Source organism: Acinonyx jubatus, chromosome C1 (genome assembly GCF_027475565.1).
Source record: "Acinonyx jubatus isolate Ajub_Pintada_27869175 chromosome C1, VMU_Ajub_asm_v1.0, whole genome shotgun sequence".
In the NCBI taxonomy this organism is placed as follows: Eukaryota; Metazoa; Chordata; class Mammalia; order Carnivora; family Felidae; genus Acinonyx; species Acinonyx jubatus.
In genome coordinates, this window is record NC_069381.1 from 64,251,202 (window position 1) to 64,268,071 (window position 16,870).

Sequence of the window (16,870 nt, forward strand, 5' to 3'; positions counted from 1 at the left end):
CTCTCTCTCACAAATAAACTTAAAAAAAAAAGGAGAGGGAGAGAAAGAATCCCAAATAGTGTCTGGTGCCCTGCTCGGAGCCTGACACAAGGCTTCATCTTACTAACTATGAGATCATGACCTGAGCCAAAATCAAGAGTCAGATGCTTAACCAACTGTGCCACTCAGGCGCCCCTCTGGTTCTTTTTTAAAGAAGATAAAGTTTCTGACAAATTTAGGAGATAGAGACTCAATATGAAAAATCAGTATATATTTTGTTCTTTGCTTTTTCATACTTGTGATAAATTTTAAAGCATATCAGTTGTTTGCTACAATATAGACACATCTGTAAGCAAGTACAGTATTTATTTGAAAATTACAGATTCCTGATGATAGTATGTGAAGGTATTGGTACCCACATTCAAATGCCCCATGTGTTAACAGGTAGACTCTCTTGGCATGGCCAGATTAACCATTCGCCAATGTATTTAAATTTTTTCAGCCCTTATAATCGAGACAGTTGTATTTGACCTTCAAGTATCCAGAGTAAACATCAGCCCTGATTGTTTTTGGCCTTTGACATAGGCCTTAAGGACTGAAGAATAAGTTCTTCATGAATTGTTTTAATTGATCAGTTTATCACAAGTAACTGACCAGACAACATTTCATGCTAATAATTCATTTAATTTGAATAAACTTACCAGTTCTCACAACTTGGTCAAGGCCACTTGCAACTAATTTGCTCTGTTTCAGCTATCTTTGGTATGTGCTGATTTTACAACATGTCATAGATAATCCAGCTCTAGTTATTATTTACCAGTTTAAAATATTACATATTCAAAAGCTTTTTAAATCTGATAGTTTAATTAATTCCCTTTTAAAGTAAAAATGTCTGCTTTATAGCACTTTCTCCTCTGCTCAGCAGCATTTCAGAATCATTTAAACAGTGAATACACTTTGAGAATCTTATCAGATTATATACCATTGGTTTGTATTTATTTTCTTTTAGGTTTCAGCCTAAATAAAGATGGAAAGAAGGAAGGAAGGGAAGGAAGGAAGGGAGGGAGGGAGGAAGAAAGAGAGAAAGAAAAGACAGGCATAGTATAGAATGTCAATGAGAAGGAATATCAATTTCTTCACTTTTCTTCTTTTACTTTTAAGATAAAGATACAGATGTCACCGTGAAGGGGAATGTGGATGAATTTGGCCTGCGAGACACCTTGAGCGTCGCATCAACTGATTCCTTTGCTTCAGTAGCAGAGGTAGGACTGAGAATTAATTCCTCATTCTTTGTCACCTAGAGAGTACAGTTTTGCCATGTGCTGAATATCAGTTGCCATTTATGTAGCATCTACTATGTGGTAGATACCAGCCTACAAAGATGAATCTAAAATGAACATGAGTTTAGCAAGGGAGCTTATAGTCATTTTAGAGAGGTGAACATGTAAACACATATTTTAGAGGGGTGCTGTCGTATTCTGTGGATTATGGGTGAGACATATAAGTATCTTCATAGAAAGTAATATAATCAGAATTTTTAAAAATGTTTAGATTCCTTAGCTTAGAAATCATACTTTTAGATAATTTTTTTCAAGGTGATCAAAGATTTCTTTATAAAAATAATCACTATGTGATTTTAACAATAATGAAAAACTGGAACTATTCTAATGCCAAATTACGGTGCATACATAATTTGAAATATTGTACGGCCAAAGACGTATTTCCATTTTTTTTTTTATATATATAATTTATTGTCAAATTGGTTTCCATACAACACCCAGTGCTCATCCCAACAGGTGCCCTCCTCAATGCCCATCACCCCCTTTTCCCTCTCCCCCACCCCTCATCAACCCTCACTTTGTTCTCAGTACTTAAGAGTCTCTTATGGTTTGCCTCCTTCCCTCTCTGTAACTTGTTTTTTCCCCCTTCCCCTCCCCTCCCTGGTCTTCTGTTAAGTTTCTTAGGATCCACATATGAGTGAAAATATATGGTATCTGTCTTTCTCTGCCTGACTTATTTCACTTAGCATAATACTCTCCAGTTCCATCCACATTGCTACAAATGGCCAGATTTCATTCTTTCCTATTGCCAAATAGTAATTCCATTGTATATATAAACCACATCTTCTTAAAAAAAATTTTTTTTTTTGATGTTTTATTTATTTTTGAGAGAGAGAGGGAGACAGAGCACGAGCGGGGAAGGAGCAGAGAGAGAGGGAGACACAGAATCCGAAACAGGCTTCAGGCTCTGAGCTGTCAGCACAGAGCCTGATGTGGGGCTCAAACTCACAAACCGTGAGATCATGACCTGAGCCGAAGCTGGACCCTCAACCGACTGAGCCACCCAGACGCCCCATAAACCACATCTTCTTTATCCATTTGTCAGTTGATGGACATTTAGGCTCTTTCCATAATTTGGCTATTGTTGAAAGTGCTGCTATAAACATTGGGGTACAAACGCCCCCATGCATCAGCACTCCTGTATCCCTTGGGTAAATTCCTAGCAGTGCTATTGCTAGGTCACAGGGTAGATCTATTTTTTAATTTTTTGAGGAAGCTCCACACTGTTTTCCAGAGAGGCTACACCAGTTTGCATTCCCACCAACAGTGCAAGAGTGTTCCCTGTTTCCATTTATTTTTAATGACATGGGAGTATATGTTAAATGAAAAGTGTGGTATATAAGGCTTTATATAGAGAGTATGATTGTAATTTAGTAATAAGAGAACAGAAAACATGTATGTAGTATATTGTATAAGTGTTTAGGCAGACAAAGAAGAGGTTAGATAATAAATACACCAACGTGTAAACAATGGTGATCAATGAATTATAAATTTATGGGCAGTTTGTTTTCTACTGAGATTTAAATTTTGTATCAAAAGAGAATGCTTGCAGGGGCGTCTGCATGGCCCAGGTGGTTAAGCGACCAACACGTGGTTTCAGCTCAGGTCACGATCTCACGGTTCATGGGATCCAGCCCCACATCAGGCTCTAGGCTGGCAGCATGGAGCGTGCCTGAGATTCTCTCTCCTCTCTCTGCACCTGCCCCCTTCTCTCTCTCTTTCTCAAAATAAATAAACATTAAAACAATTTCTTAAAAAAAAGAATACTTGCAGAGTGCACATCTTTTTATACTTTTTTTCTGCTTAAAGTAACTTTAAAAATCACATATGCCCAATTTTATCTTAGAATAATTTTATTTTTATGGTAGATTTTGGATATTAATGCTGTCTTTTTTCGTATAAATAGTATCACACATCTGTAATTCATGCTGTAGTGTGGAAAGCTGTAGATATTCTAATACTCTGTACCCTAAGCCTTGATTCTGCCTTTTTTAAAAAATGTTTTTAATGTTTATTTGTTCTTGAGAGAGAGAGAGAGAGAGAGAGACAGAGCACGAGTGGGGGAGGGGCAGAGAGAGAGGGGGGGACACAGAATCTGGAGCAGGCTGTTAGCACAGAGCCCAATGTGGGCCTGGACTCACGAACCACAAGATCATGACCTGAACTGAAGTGGGACACTTAACGACTGAGCCATCCAGGTGCCCCTGATTCTGCCTTTTTTAAAGCTGTGGTGATCATGATCTTTATTCTTCTCAATATTTTTCTTTTATATATATTTTAGCTATTGCTTACAGTAGTATCTCCTGAATTATTTACATTTTAACTTATATTTTTATATTTATAAAATAAATATATTTATGTTTGCAATAAAAAGAATTTTGTAAAATTCTTTTCCAGCTTTATTGAAATATAATTGACATATAATGTATAAATTTAAGGTGTATAATGTGATGATTTGATACACATATATTGTGAAATAATTACCACAGTAAGATTAGTTAATATGTCCATCACCTCACAGGATTATGTGTGTGTGTGTGGGGGGGGGGTGAGAATATTTAAGATTTACTCTCTTAGCAACTTTCCAGTATATAATATAGTATTGTTAACTGTAGTTGCCATGCTCTGCATTAGATTCTCGACTTTTTCATCTTCTCACTGGAAGTTTTTACCCTTTGACCAACATCTCCCCATTTCCCTCACCCCTCAGCCCCTGGCAACCACCAATGTACTCTCTGTTTCTACGTGTTTAGCTTTTTCAGATTCCACATGTAAATGATAGAATGCAGTATTTGTCTTTCTCTGATTTATTTCACTTAGCATAATGCCGTTAAGGTCCATCCATATTGTTGCAAATGGCAGGATTTCCTTCTCTACCATGGGTGAATAATATACTTTTGTGGCTCAAACCCATGAACCGTGAGATCATGAGCTGAAATTAAAAGTCAGACACCCAACTGGCTGAGCCACCCAGATGCCCTGGATCTTACATTTAACCATTCTGTCACTCTGTCTTTTGATTGGAGGGTTAAATCCATTTGCTTTCTTAGTAATTATTGATAGTATGTACTTACTGTCATTTTGTTACTTGTTTTATGGTTGTTTTGTAGTTCTCTGTTCCTTTCTCTTTTCTCTCAAGGATTGCTGGTTTTATTTAGTGATATACTTGGATTCCATTCTCTTTATTTTTTGCATATGTATTACTGGTTTCTGATTTGTCGTTACCATTAGTTTTGTAATAACATGCATATAGCAGTCTATATTAAGTTGATGGTCATTAAAGTTTAACCCATTCTTTACTTCTCTCTCCCTCGCCCCCTGCAACATTTTAGGTAGATGGTGTCATGGTTTATATTCTTTTATTTTGTGAGTCCCTTGACTGATTTTTATAGATATATTTATTTGTGTTGCTTTTGTGCTCCCTACTTTTCTTACTCCTGCATATGGTCTTTCCACTTAAAGAGCCCCCTTTAATATTTCTTGTAGGGCCGGTTTAGTAGTCATGAATTCCTTTTAACTTTTGTTTTTCTAGGAAACTCTTTATTTCTCCTTCTATTCTGAATGATAGCCTTGCTGGGTCGAGTATTCTTGGTTGCAGAGCTTTTTTTTTTTTTTCCTTTCAGCGCTTTGAATATATCATGGTTCTCCCTCTAGCCTGCAAAGTTTCTGGCACAAAAAATCAGCTGATAGCCATTTGGGGTTTCCCTTGTATGTAACTATTTTATTTTCTCTTGCTGCTTTAAAAATTCTCTCTGTATCTCTACTTTTTGTCATTTTAATTACTATGTGTCTTGATGTGGGCCTCCTTAGGTTGATCTTGGGTTGGGGGCTCTCTGTGCCTCTTGGATCTGACTGTCTGCTTCCTTCCCCAGATTCAGGAATTTTCAGCTATTATTTCTTCAAATATATTTTCTGCCCTTTCCCCCCACCCCTTCTCCTTCTGGGATCCTTACAATGTGAATGTTATTACGCTTGATGGTGTTGGCTGAGTTCCTTTAGTCTGTTTTCATTTATTATTGTTATTTTTCCTCTCTTCTGTTCAGCTTGATGGCTTTCCATCATTCTGTCTTCCAGGTCACTGATTTGTTCTTCTGCTTCCTGTAATCCTGTATTTATGCCATCTAGTGTTTTTTGGGGGAAGGGGAGAGAGAGAGAGACCATGTGCATGTGAGCAGAAGAGGGAGAGAGAATCTCAAACAGGCTTCTCACCCAGTGGGGAGCCCAGTGTGAGGCTTGATCTCATGACTGTGAGATCATGACCTGAGCTGAAATCAAGAATTGGACACCCAACTGACTGAGCCACTCAGGTGCCCCCATCTAGTATATTTTTAATTTAGATTATGGAATTCTTCATCTCTGATTGATTCTTTTTTATGTTTTCTATTTGTTTTTTGAGGGTCTCAGTGAGGTCTTCCACTCTCTCTCAAGTCCAGTGAGTGTCTTTATGGCCATTACTTTAAATTCTTTATCAGGCATATTACTTATCTCTATTTTATTTAGCTCACTTACTGTGATTTTGTCCTGTTCTTTCATTTGGTACATAGTCCTCTGTGTCTTCATTTTGTCTAATTCTCTGTGTCTAGTTTTATGTATAAGTCAGCTCTATCTCCTGAGTAGTGGGCCTATTTTGTATGGAACCACAAAAGACCCTGAATAGCCAAAGTAATATTGAAGAAGAAAACCAAAGAGGGAGGCATCACAATCCCAGACTCAGCCTCTACTACAAAACAGACACGTATTGGCACAAAAACAGACACGTAGACCAATGGCATAGAATAGAGAATCCAGAATTGGACCCACAAATGTATGGCCAACTAATCTTTGACAAAGCAGGAAAGAGCATCCAACGGAAAAAAGACAGTCTCTTTAGCAAATGATGCTAGGAGAACTGGATAGCAACATGCTATGAATGAAACTAGGCCACCTTCTTATACCATACACAAAAATAAACTCAGAATGGATGAAAGACCTAAATGTGAGATAGGAAACTATCAAAACCCTAGAGGAGAAAGCAGGCAACAACCTCTTTGACCTCAGCCGCAGCAATTTCTTACTTGATACATCTCCAAAGGCAAGGGAATTAAAAGCAAAAATGAACTATTAGTACCTCATCAAGATAAAAAGCTTCTGCACTGCAAAGGAAACAGTCAACAAAACTAAAAGGCAACAGATGGAATGGGAAAATGACATTTGCAAATGACATATCAGATAAAGGGCTAGTATCCAAAATCTATAAAGAATTTACCAAACTCCACACCTGAAAAACAAATAATCCAGTGAAGAAATGGGCAGAAGACATGAATAGACACTTTTCCAAAGAAGACATCCAGATGGCCAACAGACACATGAAACGATGCTCAACGTCACTCCTCATCAGGGAAATACAAATCAAAAGCACACTGATATACCACCTCACACTGGTCAGAGTGGCTAAAATGAACAAATCAGGAGACTATAAATGCTGACGAGGATGTGGAGAAATGGGAACCCTCTTGCACTGTTGGTGGGAATGCAGACTGGTGCAACCACTCTGGAAAACAGTATGGAGGTGCTTCAAAAAATTAAAAATAGATCTACCTTATGACCCAGCAATTGTACTACTAGGAATTTACCCAAGGGATACAGGAGTGCTGATTATAGGGGCACATGTACCCCAAATTTTATAGCAGCGCTTTCAACAATAGCCAAATTACGGAAAGAGCCTAAATGTCCATCAAATGATGAATGGATAAAGAAGACGTGGTTTATATATACAATGGAATACTACTTGGCAATGAGAAAGAATGAAATCATGCCATTTGCAGCAACGTGGGTGGAACTGGAAGATACTATGCTGAGTGAAATAAGTCAGTCAGAGAAGGACAGATACCATATTTTTCACTCCTATGTGGATCTTGAGAAGCTTAACAGAAGACCATGGGGGAAGTGACAGGGAAAAAAAATAGTTACAAACAGAGAGGGAAGGAGGCACACCACAAGAGACTCTTAAATACAGAGAACAAACTGAGGGTGGTTGGTGGGGGCAGGGGGAGAGGGGAAATGGGTGATGGGCATTGAGGAGGGCACTTGTTGGGATGAGCACTGGGTGTTGTATGTAAGCCAATTTGACAATAAATTATGTTAAAAAAAAAAAAAAGAAACTGAAAAACAACAACAACAACAAAGTAGTGGGCTTATGAAGAAGAGGTTCTGTAGTGCCCTGTAATGCAGTGTTCCCTGTTGACCAGAACCTGGTGCTTCAGGAGTGTCTCCTATGTGTATTGCTAGTGCTCTGCTGTTGTGGGTAAGCCTCTGTTGCCTTCATTCCAGTTGTCTGATGTGGCTGTCTTTGCCTGTTATGGGCAGGGTTTGGTCCCTAAGTTGTTAGTGGGCCAGTCTGGGGCCTTGGGCTTGAGTTGGGTCAGACCAGGCGTTTGCCAGAGATACAGTAGCAGTGAACTGCAGGGCACTTTCCCTGTGTTGTCCCCTGAGAAGCTTTCACTATTGGGTAGGTCCTGTAGTCAGACCTGATGTCTGTCCCCATCCCATGCTGGAGCCACATTCAGACTGTTACATGTGCTTTTTCCCCCCTTCTCCTGGAGCTAGAGTCACTTTGGAGTGGTGCTGGCCCCTGTCAGGGCTGCTTGCAGACTGCCAGGCTCATGGCATCACTTTGGATGGACTCCATTCAAGTGCATATTGAAGGGGATAGGACCCAGGAGAACACAGGGTCAGAGTGGTGTGTTAGCAAGGTTTGTGCAGGTCTGCTATGAGAAGAGACTTGGAGGAAGACCTTGTTGGAGAGGACGTGTCTGCAGGAGAATGCCAGGGCAGGGTACACTGTTAGCAAGTTGTTGTGGAATACTGGTGCTTCACTGGTTACTGCAGGTGTCCATGTGTCTAGGCTGGGTGGTGGGAAAGGGGAATTGTGCCTGCCAGTTCCTTTGTTTCTTGAGAATTCTCCCAAAGACCGCTGCCCCTCCAGCACATGCTCTGAGATTAGTAAACAAATCTCCCTCCCGGATACTCCAGGCATTTTTCAAAGTGCTGCTTCTATGCAGTATCTCAGTGGGCTGTTTATTGTGCTGTCTCTTTAAGGGTGAGGACTCAGTTTGCTGTTTCCTTCTGGCTCATATAGACCCAAGTTGCAGGTGTTAAGCTCTGCCAGTAGCAAGAACTTGTGAAATGTGGACCAAAGCCACTGGTTGTTTACTCTGAAGGTTTAGGTGGCTTGGGTGTTGGGTGTGAGGATCTTTTTCTCTCCCTTGTCCATGTTGGTGGTATCCCTACATCTCATGAACAGTCCTGTGAGTCCATTTAGCTCCTGACTGCTTCTCTACCCCTCCTACCCATTTTGATGTGGCCTTGTCTCTACATTTACCTGCAGAGAGTTTGTTTTGGCAGTCTTCAGTCATTTTTTGGGTTATTTACACTGATGTGGGTATTATCTAATTGTATCCCTGGGATGAAGTAAACATAGGATCTTCTTACCCTGCCATGTTCCTCTTAATTTTTCTTTCTGATTGATTGCTGTGAGTGTACAGAAATGCAACTAATTTTCATATCTTGCCTTTGTATCCTGCAAACTTTATCAAATTTGTTTATTAGTTCTGGGGCGCCTGGGTGGCTCAGTCGGTTGAGCGTCCAACTTTGGCTCAGGTCATGATCTCACAGCTCGTGAGTTCGAGCCCCGCGTCGGGCTCTGTGCTGACAGCTCGGAGCCTGGAGCCTGCTTCGGATTCTGTGCCTCCCTCTCTCTCTGCCCCAACCCACTCGCATTCTGTCTCAGTCTCTCTCAAAAATAAATAAATATTAAAAAATTTGTTTCAATTAAAAAATTGTTTATTAGTTCTAACAGTTTTTTGGTAATCTTTTAAGATTTTCTATTTTATTTAAGTTTGTTTTTAAAAGTTTATTTTTTTTAATTTTTTTTGTAACATTTCATTTTTGAAAGGCAGAGAGATAGAGCGCAAATGGGAGAGGGGCAGAGAGAGAAGGAGACACAGAAACAGAAGCAGGCTCCAGGCTCCGAGCTGTCAGCACAGAGCCCGACGTGGGGCTCGAACTCACGGACCACGAGATCATGACCTGAGCCGAAGTCGGCCGTCCAACCGACTGAGCCACCCGGGTGCGCCTTAGACATTTATTTTTGAGAGAGAGAGAGAGAGAGAGATTGAGAGCAAGCAAGGGAGGGGCAGAGAGAGAGGGGGACTCCATGCTGACAGCAGAGAGCCCAACGCAGGGCTCAAACTCACAAACCATGAGATCATGACCTGAGCTGAAGTTGGATGCTTAACTGACTGGGGCACCCAGGTGCCCCTAAGATTTTCTATATATAGGATTATATCATGTGCATACAGAGACAGATTTACTTTTTTCTTTCCAATTTGGATGCCTTTTCTTTCTTTTTCTTGCCTGATTGCTCTGGCTCAAACTTCAGTGCTATGTTAAATAGGAGTGGTGAGACTGGGCACCCTTGTCTTGGTCTTAGAGGAAAAGCTTTCAGTCTTTTACTGTTGTTTTTTTTTTTTTTTAAGACATTTTCTTTTTTCTTTTTAAGGTTATTTATTTTGAGAGAGAGAGAGACAGAGCAGAGCACATGAGGAGGGGAGGGGCACAGAAAGAGGGAGAGAGTGAGAAAGAGAATTCCAAGCAGACTTCAGACTGCCAGCGCAGAGCCCAACATGGGGCTCAAACCCACAAACTGTGAGATCATGACCTGAGCCGATGTCAAGAACTGGATGCTTAACTGACTGAGCCACCCAGGTGCCCCCAGTCTTTTACTATTGAGTATGATATTTACTATGGCTTGTCATATACGACTTTTATTGTGTTGAGGTATGTTTTTCCTGTACCAAATTTGTTGAGATTTTTTATCATAAAAGGATGTTCTTTTTTGTCAACTACTTTTTATCTTTCTGTTCTGTAGATGCTTATGTCCTAGATGATTTATAAGAATTGTTAGTCACTTTGCATTTTTCTGTTGTGAGGAATGATGTACCTAATTGCTCCAAAGTTTCTTCATAATATGCAACTTTAAAAAATATTATTTTGCCAAGTGTTCATTATACTTAGTTGTTTAATTTACAAAGGTTTGATAAAAAGAATCCTTACGGAGGGGCTCCTGGGTGACTCAGTCACTTAAGTGTCTAACTTTGCCTCAGGTCATGATCTCACGGTTCATGGGTTCGAGCCCTGTGTCGGGCTCTGTGCTGACAGCTCACAGCCTAGAGCCTGCTTCAGATTCTGTGTCTCCTTCTCTCTCTGCCCCTCCCTGCTCATGCCCTGTCACTCACTCACTCTCACTCTCTCTCTCTCTCTGAAAAATAAATAAATATTTAAAAAAAAAACCTTATGGAAAACAAAATACATGAATACCACAAGAAGGGCTCAACATTTGAGAAACATCCTAGGAATGTTTCTAGGGCATACATGTATGATCTTGGAATGTAAATGTTCCAAGATAAGTTCTTTTCTAAGAAATGCTTGTTAAATTATTTTTAATTGCATGTACTATATGCCAGATACTTAAATTAGGGAAAACCATTTTAATGAAGAAAGTTATTAAGAAAATCTGAACTCCTTGGGAAGTAGACAGTTTGTGAAGAATTGAAAGATTTATTCAGAATTACCAGGAAGATTTCTTGCCTATTTAGATTAAAGAAATCCTGGCATAGACTTTTCTCTAAGCTAGGTCAGTCATTTGTGAAAGTGATTAACAAGATTTTCCTATATAAGCTTTGCCAAACATTGGTTTGGAACTACAGCCTGTTTTCTCTGAAAAGTCTTTTTTTAATAATAGATTTACTGAGAATAACTCACATGCTATAAAATTTTTTAAAGTGTACAGTTCAGTGGATTTTAGTATATTCACAGTTGTGCTACCAGTAACACTCTCTACTTCCAGAACATTTTTATCACCCCAAAAAGAAACCTCCACCTATTAGTAATCACTTCCTGTTCTCTCCTAACCCCCCACCCTTGGCAAGTACTAATCTACCTCTGCTCTGTGGATTTGCCTATTCTGGACATTTCATATAAATAAAATCATGCAATATGTGACCTTTTGTTTTTGATGTTCTTTCACTTGGCATAATGGTTTCAAGTTCTGAAAAGTTTTTTTAATGTTAGTATACCACTGCATTGAGTGCTCCTAGCTCTCCCATCTGTTAAAGAGATTGTCATTAATAGGTAGAAACTAATACTGCAAAGAGTAATTTTTAGCTGTGGATTCAGTTTTTTTTAGAATTAACACTCTGCAGCATGTGTTTGTATTTAATTTATAAATTATAGGGTGCTCTTTAAGGGGAAAATTTTATTTCTTATAATCCAGATACTTCTACTCATATGCTAAATGGACCCTTGGAAAGTTTTTTAATACCCACCTCTCTGACTTGAGAGCAGTCCAAAATAATGCACTAATTATAATATACAAAATGATAAGGATAAATATTTAGAATAATCATAATCTGAAAAGGGAAAGCTGTATCTGCCATTTAAAATTTCTATTTTTTTAAAATAAAGTTTACTTATTTTGAGAGAGAGCTAGAGAGAGGAAAGAGCGGGGAAGGGGCAAAGAGCGGGAGAGAGAGAGAAAGAGAAAATCCCAAGCACGGAGCCCAACACGGGGCTCGAACCCACAAACCGTGAGATAATGACCTGAGCTGAAACCAAGAGCCAAACTCTTAACTGACTGAGACACCTAGGTGCCCCTAAAATTTCTATTTCTTGAATTATTTTCCTTTCTCTGGGGTCAATTTTGTCTGTCGTGGGCTTTCATTCTTGTGCTGATGATTTTCTTCTCAAATTTGAAAGCTTAATTGGTGACTGAATTGATGTTCTTAGATTGTGTAGGTTTACAGTGTTTTATGTTTGTCTCTCCTATGAACAGGAAGACTAACGAGACTTCTTTGAGGTGTGTTGATTGGCAAGCTTTTCTTTACCCAGACAGATCAGATCACTTTTAAAGGGAAATGTTATCTGGTTGAAAATTTGTTTTTCTATAAGCTGTCCTCCTATTCAGTGATGAAGGGGAGAACAGGAATTACAATGATATGTGGGATTACTATACTTGTTTGTACACAGACTTTCATTTAACCTGCCATTTTTAATCCCTTTTTAAATCCTGTCCCATACCTGCCTTGCTTCAAGCCTGGTGCTCTTTTGAGCCTCTGCTTAGCAAATGTCTCTCCCTTGATTATGTCTTCTCTTAAATGTATTCTGGACTATTGGTTCCTTGTCGTTTTTCATCTGTCCACACACTTCCATTTGCTTTTCAGTTTTTGGAAATCTGTGTCTTTCCTTTTTGTTAGTATTGTTCCCACCATTATGTATATTAGTTATATGTTGCTGTGTAATAAATTACCTAAAACTTATTGTCTTAAAACAACAATAAGATTCAGGTGTGGAGTTGGGGCTGGGGCCAAAGCTGTGAAGACCCCCAGGCCTCAGGTGCAAGTCCTGGATAGCGGGACTCCACCCCAATTTGAGGTTTAATTATGGGTGTCCTTGATTTTTGGGGGATTAATTTGGGCAGAGGGCATATGTCTTTGCCTTAGTCTAGTAATTAGAGCCTTCTAAATCCTGGGGGCTCCATTCTTGGGCTCTAATGGAGGCTCAAGTGTTTGGGAAATTATTTTCTTTTTTTCTTTCTTTCTTTCTTTCTTTCTTTCTTTCTTTCTTTCTTTCTTTCTATTTCTTTAATTTTTTATATTAAAAAATTTTTAATGTTTATTTAATTTTGAGAGAGAGAGAGAGAGAATGCAAGCAGGGGAGGGACAGAGAGAGAGGGAGACACAGAATCTGAAGCAGGTTCCAGGCTCTGAGCTGTCAGCACAGAGCCAGATACAGGGCTCGAACTTATGAACCACGAGATAATGATCTGAGCTGAAGTCAGACGTTTAACTGACTGAGCCACCCAGGTGCCCCCTTTCTTATATTAAAATTTTTTTTAATATTAAAAAATTTTTAATATTAGAGAGAGAAACAGAGTGTAAACAGGGGAAGGGCAGAGAGAGAGGGAGACATAGCATCTGAAGCAGGCTCCAGGCTCCAAGCTGTCAGTACAGAGCCAGACATAGGATTCAAAGTCATGAACTGTGAGATCACAAACTGAGCTGAAGTTGGACGCTTAACCAACTGAGCCACCCAGGCACTCTGGGAGTTATTTTCTTTCTTTTTTGTTTTTTAATTTTTTTTTTTTAATGTTTATTTTTGAGAGAGACAGAGACAGAGACAGAGACAGACTGTGAGCAGGCGAGGGACACAGAGAGAGGGAGACACAGAATCTATAGTAGGCTCCAGACTCTGAGCTGTCAGCACAGAGCCCAATGCGGGGCTCAACCTCACAAACCCCGTGAGATCATGACCTGAGTTGAAGTCGGACGCTTAACCCACTGAGCCACCCAGGCGCCCCTCTGGGAATTATTTTCTTAAAATTCAAGTTTTATGGGATGGTTTGTTAGAAGTCTTAGGCCTTAGGGTTAGTCCTGTGAGAATTGAGTCCTAAGGGCTAGTCCAAGGCACCGTTTGTTTTGGTATTTAATTCTGACCCTGCATATATTAGATAAGGAGTATCTTCTGGGCTTACCAGCCTACCAAAAGCAGCTGACCATCTCTCAAAATAAGAGAGTCCTGCTTGGAAAAATCAGCAAGGAGAAGAATACTACAAGAACATTGGTCTGGGCTTCAAGATGGCCAGGGAGGCCACTGAAGGCATCTACATTAACAAGAAATGCCCTTTATTGGTCAAAGGGAGAGATCCTATTTGGTATAGTGACCAAGATGAAGATGCAAGGGACTGTTGTCACCTGCCAAGACTACCTTCACTATGTCCAAAAGTACAACTGCATTGAGAAATGCCCTAAGACTATGTCTGTGCCCCTGTCCTCCTGCTTTGGAGACATTGAGATCAGTGACACAGTCACAGTGGGCAAGTGTTAGCCCTTGAGCAAGACCATGTGCTTTGATGTGCTTGAGGTCAGCAAAGCCACAGACACCAGGAAGCAGTTCCAGAAGTTGTGAGACTAGACACCTGTCCACTCCCCCAAATGAAGTATTTTCCCATTCAAAAACAATAAACATTTACTATTTCATCAATTTGGAGGGCCAAAAATTTGGAAGTGGCTTATCTAGGTTGTCTGGCTTGAGGTCTTTTGTGAAGTTGTGATCAGGTATATTGGCTGGGGCTATAGTCATCTGAAGGTTTGACTGGAGCTAGAGAATCTGCTTCCAAGATAGCTCACTTTCTGCATGTTGGTGCTACCTGTTGTTAGAAGTCCTAAGTTGCTTACTTAAGGCTTCTCTACAGAACTGCTTAAGTGTCATCACATTTGGGACCTGACTTTCTCCAGAAGAAGTGACCCAAGAGAGAATGAGATGAAAGCAGTGATTGTTATGATCTAGCCTCAGAATTCACATTCACCATTTCTATAGTATGCTGTTAATTACACAGGTTGGCCCTATTCAGTGTGAAATGAGGTATGAGTACCAGAAAGAGTCATTGAGGGCTATTTTGGAGGGTGGTTATTGTGGGTGTATTTCCCTTTTAATTTCTTTTGTGAGATAAGGAGAAACAGCCTGCTTTCTTTAACTCTAAGTCCTATTTGTAATTTTAGGTCGTTGGTTTGAAAGGAAAATGTAAGCATATTGAAAAAAATAGTCCATATTAAAATGGAACTTAGCCTATTTCATGACCCAGCTTATATAGTTTTAGGACTTTGGACATTTCTTTCATGGGTGTTCAGAGCCTTAAAAAATATTAAGGCTTTTAAAAATATTACTTCACATTCAGCAAAGTCATTGCTTGCTAAGGAAGACCCATCCAACACATGGAGAACAAAAGAGAAGTAATTTAGGATGTTGGAAATCTGCAGCTAATGAAGCACTGGTTGCTTCATTTGTGGGTTTTGTCTGTTTTGTGTGTTTTTATTGTTGCTGCTGTTACTGACTTATGTGATTTCTTATATGGTAATTTTTATAGTACTTGTGAACTATGGGAGATAACTAATGAGGCAGGATGCTGCTTTGGTATAAGTGAATATAATATTACTTTTCTTTTAAAAAATATTAAAATGAGTTTTTGAAATGTGCCCTTTGGGGGAAGAATAATTTAGAAATAAAGGACATTTCAAATTTTGGCTAGCAGAAAAAAAAAAAACAAACCCAAAACCCAGAACTCTTTTTCATGATAAATTGTACATTTCCACATGATAAATTGTACATTTCCATATGCTGGAATTAAACTGTTACTGACCTCTGCTTCAGAAATAACATCTCAGCTATAGTAAAATGTTAATCTTTTTCTGAAACTTAAAAAAAAAATTGGGGGAATTTTGTCAAAAAATTCTCCCTATAAGATATATTGTAAAATGAGGATTTAGCCATCATTTTAATAGTTTGCTTTTTGCTCTATGAAATTTAATATTGATACTATAAATTAATGTCTCTGAGTTGTCATCATGTCTTAAGAAGGACTGATGATACCATTAGTATCAAATCTTCACTATGATCTATTTTCACAACTGCAAGCTTATCTCAAGAGACTTCTTTAAACAATCACTTTAGCAAACCAACAAATAAGCAAGGTAGACCAATAAATCAAGACTCGACTCTGGAATCTGTCATTGTTGGATTTATTCATTTCTTATTAGTATAAATTATTTTATGTAAAAAGTTTAATTGGAATCCTATTTTCCTCCTTAGGATGTTTCTCTGTTGGTAGGTGAACATAGATCCTTATTTTGATAGTGGTACAAAACTTGATTTAATATCTAAAGAATTTCTAAGTTATTTTAAAACCTATTAGGTTTTTTTTTTAACCTGAAGAACATGTTGCCTTTAGCATAATATGTTTTCCTTAAAATATGAGAGGAAATATTAAAGTAGAGAATATATATCAGATATTATCACTTCTGTTTATGTTTTTGTTTTGTTTTGTTTTTTGCCTCTGGTCTAATAGACATATTTATACTATATTAAATATTGCTGATGCTTATACTTCTTTCCCCTTGGCTTTTTGGATAAGGCTGATAAGAGTATAGTTTGATATTTAAGAGTATAAGCAAGCTTTGTAATTAATGCCTGGGTTTAAATTCTACCATTTGGTTGTGGGACTTGGGCAAGTTCCTGCTAACGTAAGTCTATCTGTTTCTTTATCTGTAAGATGTGGATAATAATAGTACCTAGCTTATGAGTTGTAAAGATTAAATGAGATTATCAACGCATTTAGCATAGCCCCGGGTGCATATGAAGTGCCAAAACTACAGTGTTGAGAAATACTTCTAGAAAAATAGACTGAAAACCTCTTAAAATCTCCTCCACAAAAGCAATGAAAACACTGGCAAGAATTGTCAAAATCAAAATTTTAATAACTGAAAATTAATGAAAGACTTACAGAAATTCAAGGGGCATTTTTTCAAGAAAAATGACTCCATAGGAACAGTGAACTTGAGGATTTTTAATTTGATCTATTCGCATCCCCCTCTCCTCCATAGTCTTGAAAACTAGCAATCTCACAACTGTGGAAATTGCAGAAACCAGGGGCCTGGCAACCACTAAAAGAAACTTAATGG

At 38.7% G+C, this 16,870-nt stretch overlaps 1 protein-coding gene and 1 pseudogene across 2 annotated transcripts in view; both read left to right on the forward strand.

Moving 5' to 3' along the window:
- The window catches only part of MIGA1 (mitoguardin 1), a 102,641-nt gene that overhangs the window by 66,706 nt on the left and 19,065 nt on the right, over nt 1-16,870 (forward strand). For both annotated transcript variants that reach the window (XM_015066258.3, XM_027058823.2), the window contains exon 8: nt 1,141-1,241. In XM_015066258.3, the coding sequence (XP_014921744.1) occupies nt 1,141-1,241 (101 nt within the window). The remainder of the gene's footprint in view (nt 1-1,140; nt 1,242-16,870) is intronic.
- On the forward strand, nt 8,068-15,467 carry LOC106969729 (40S ribosomal protein S11-like; annotated as a pseudogene).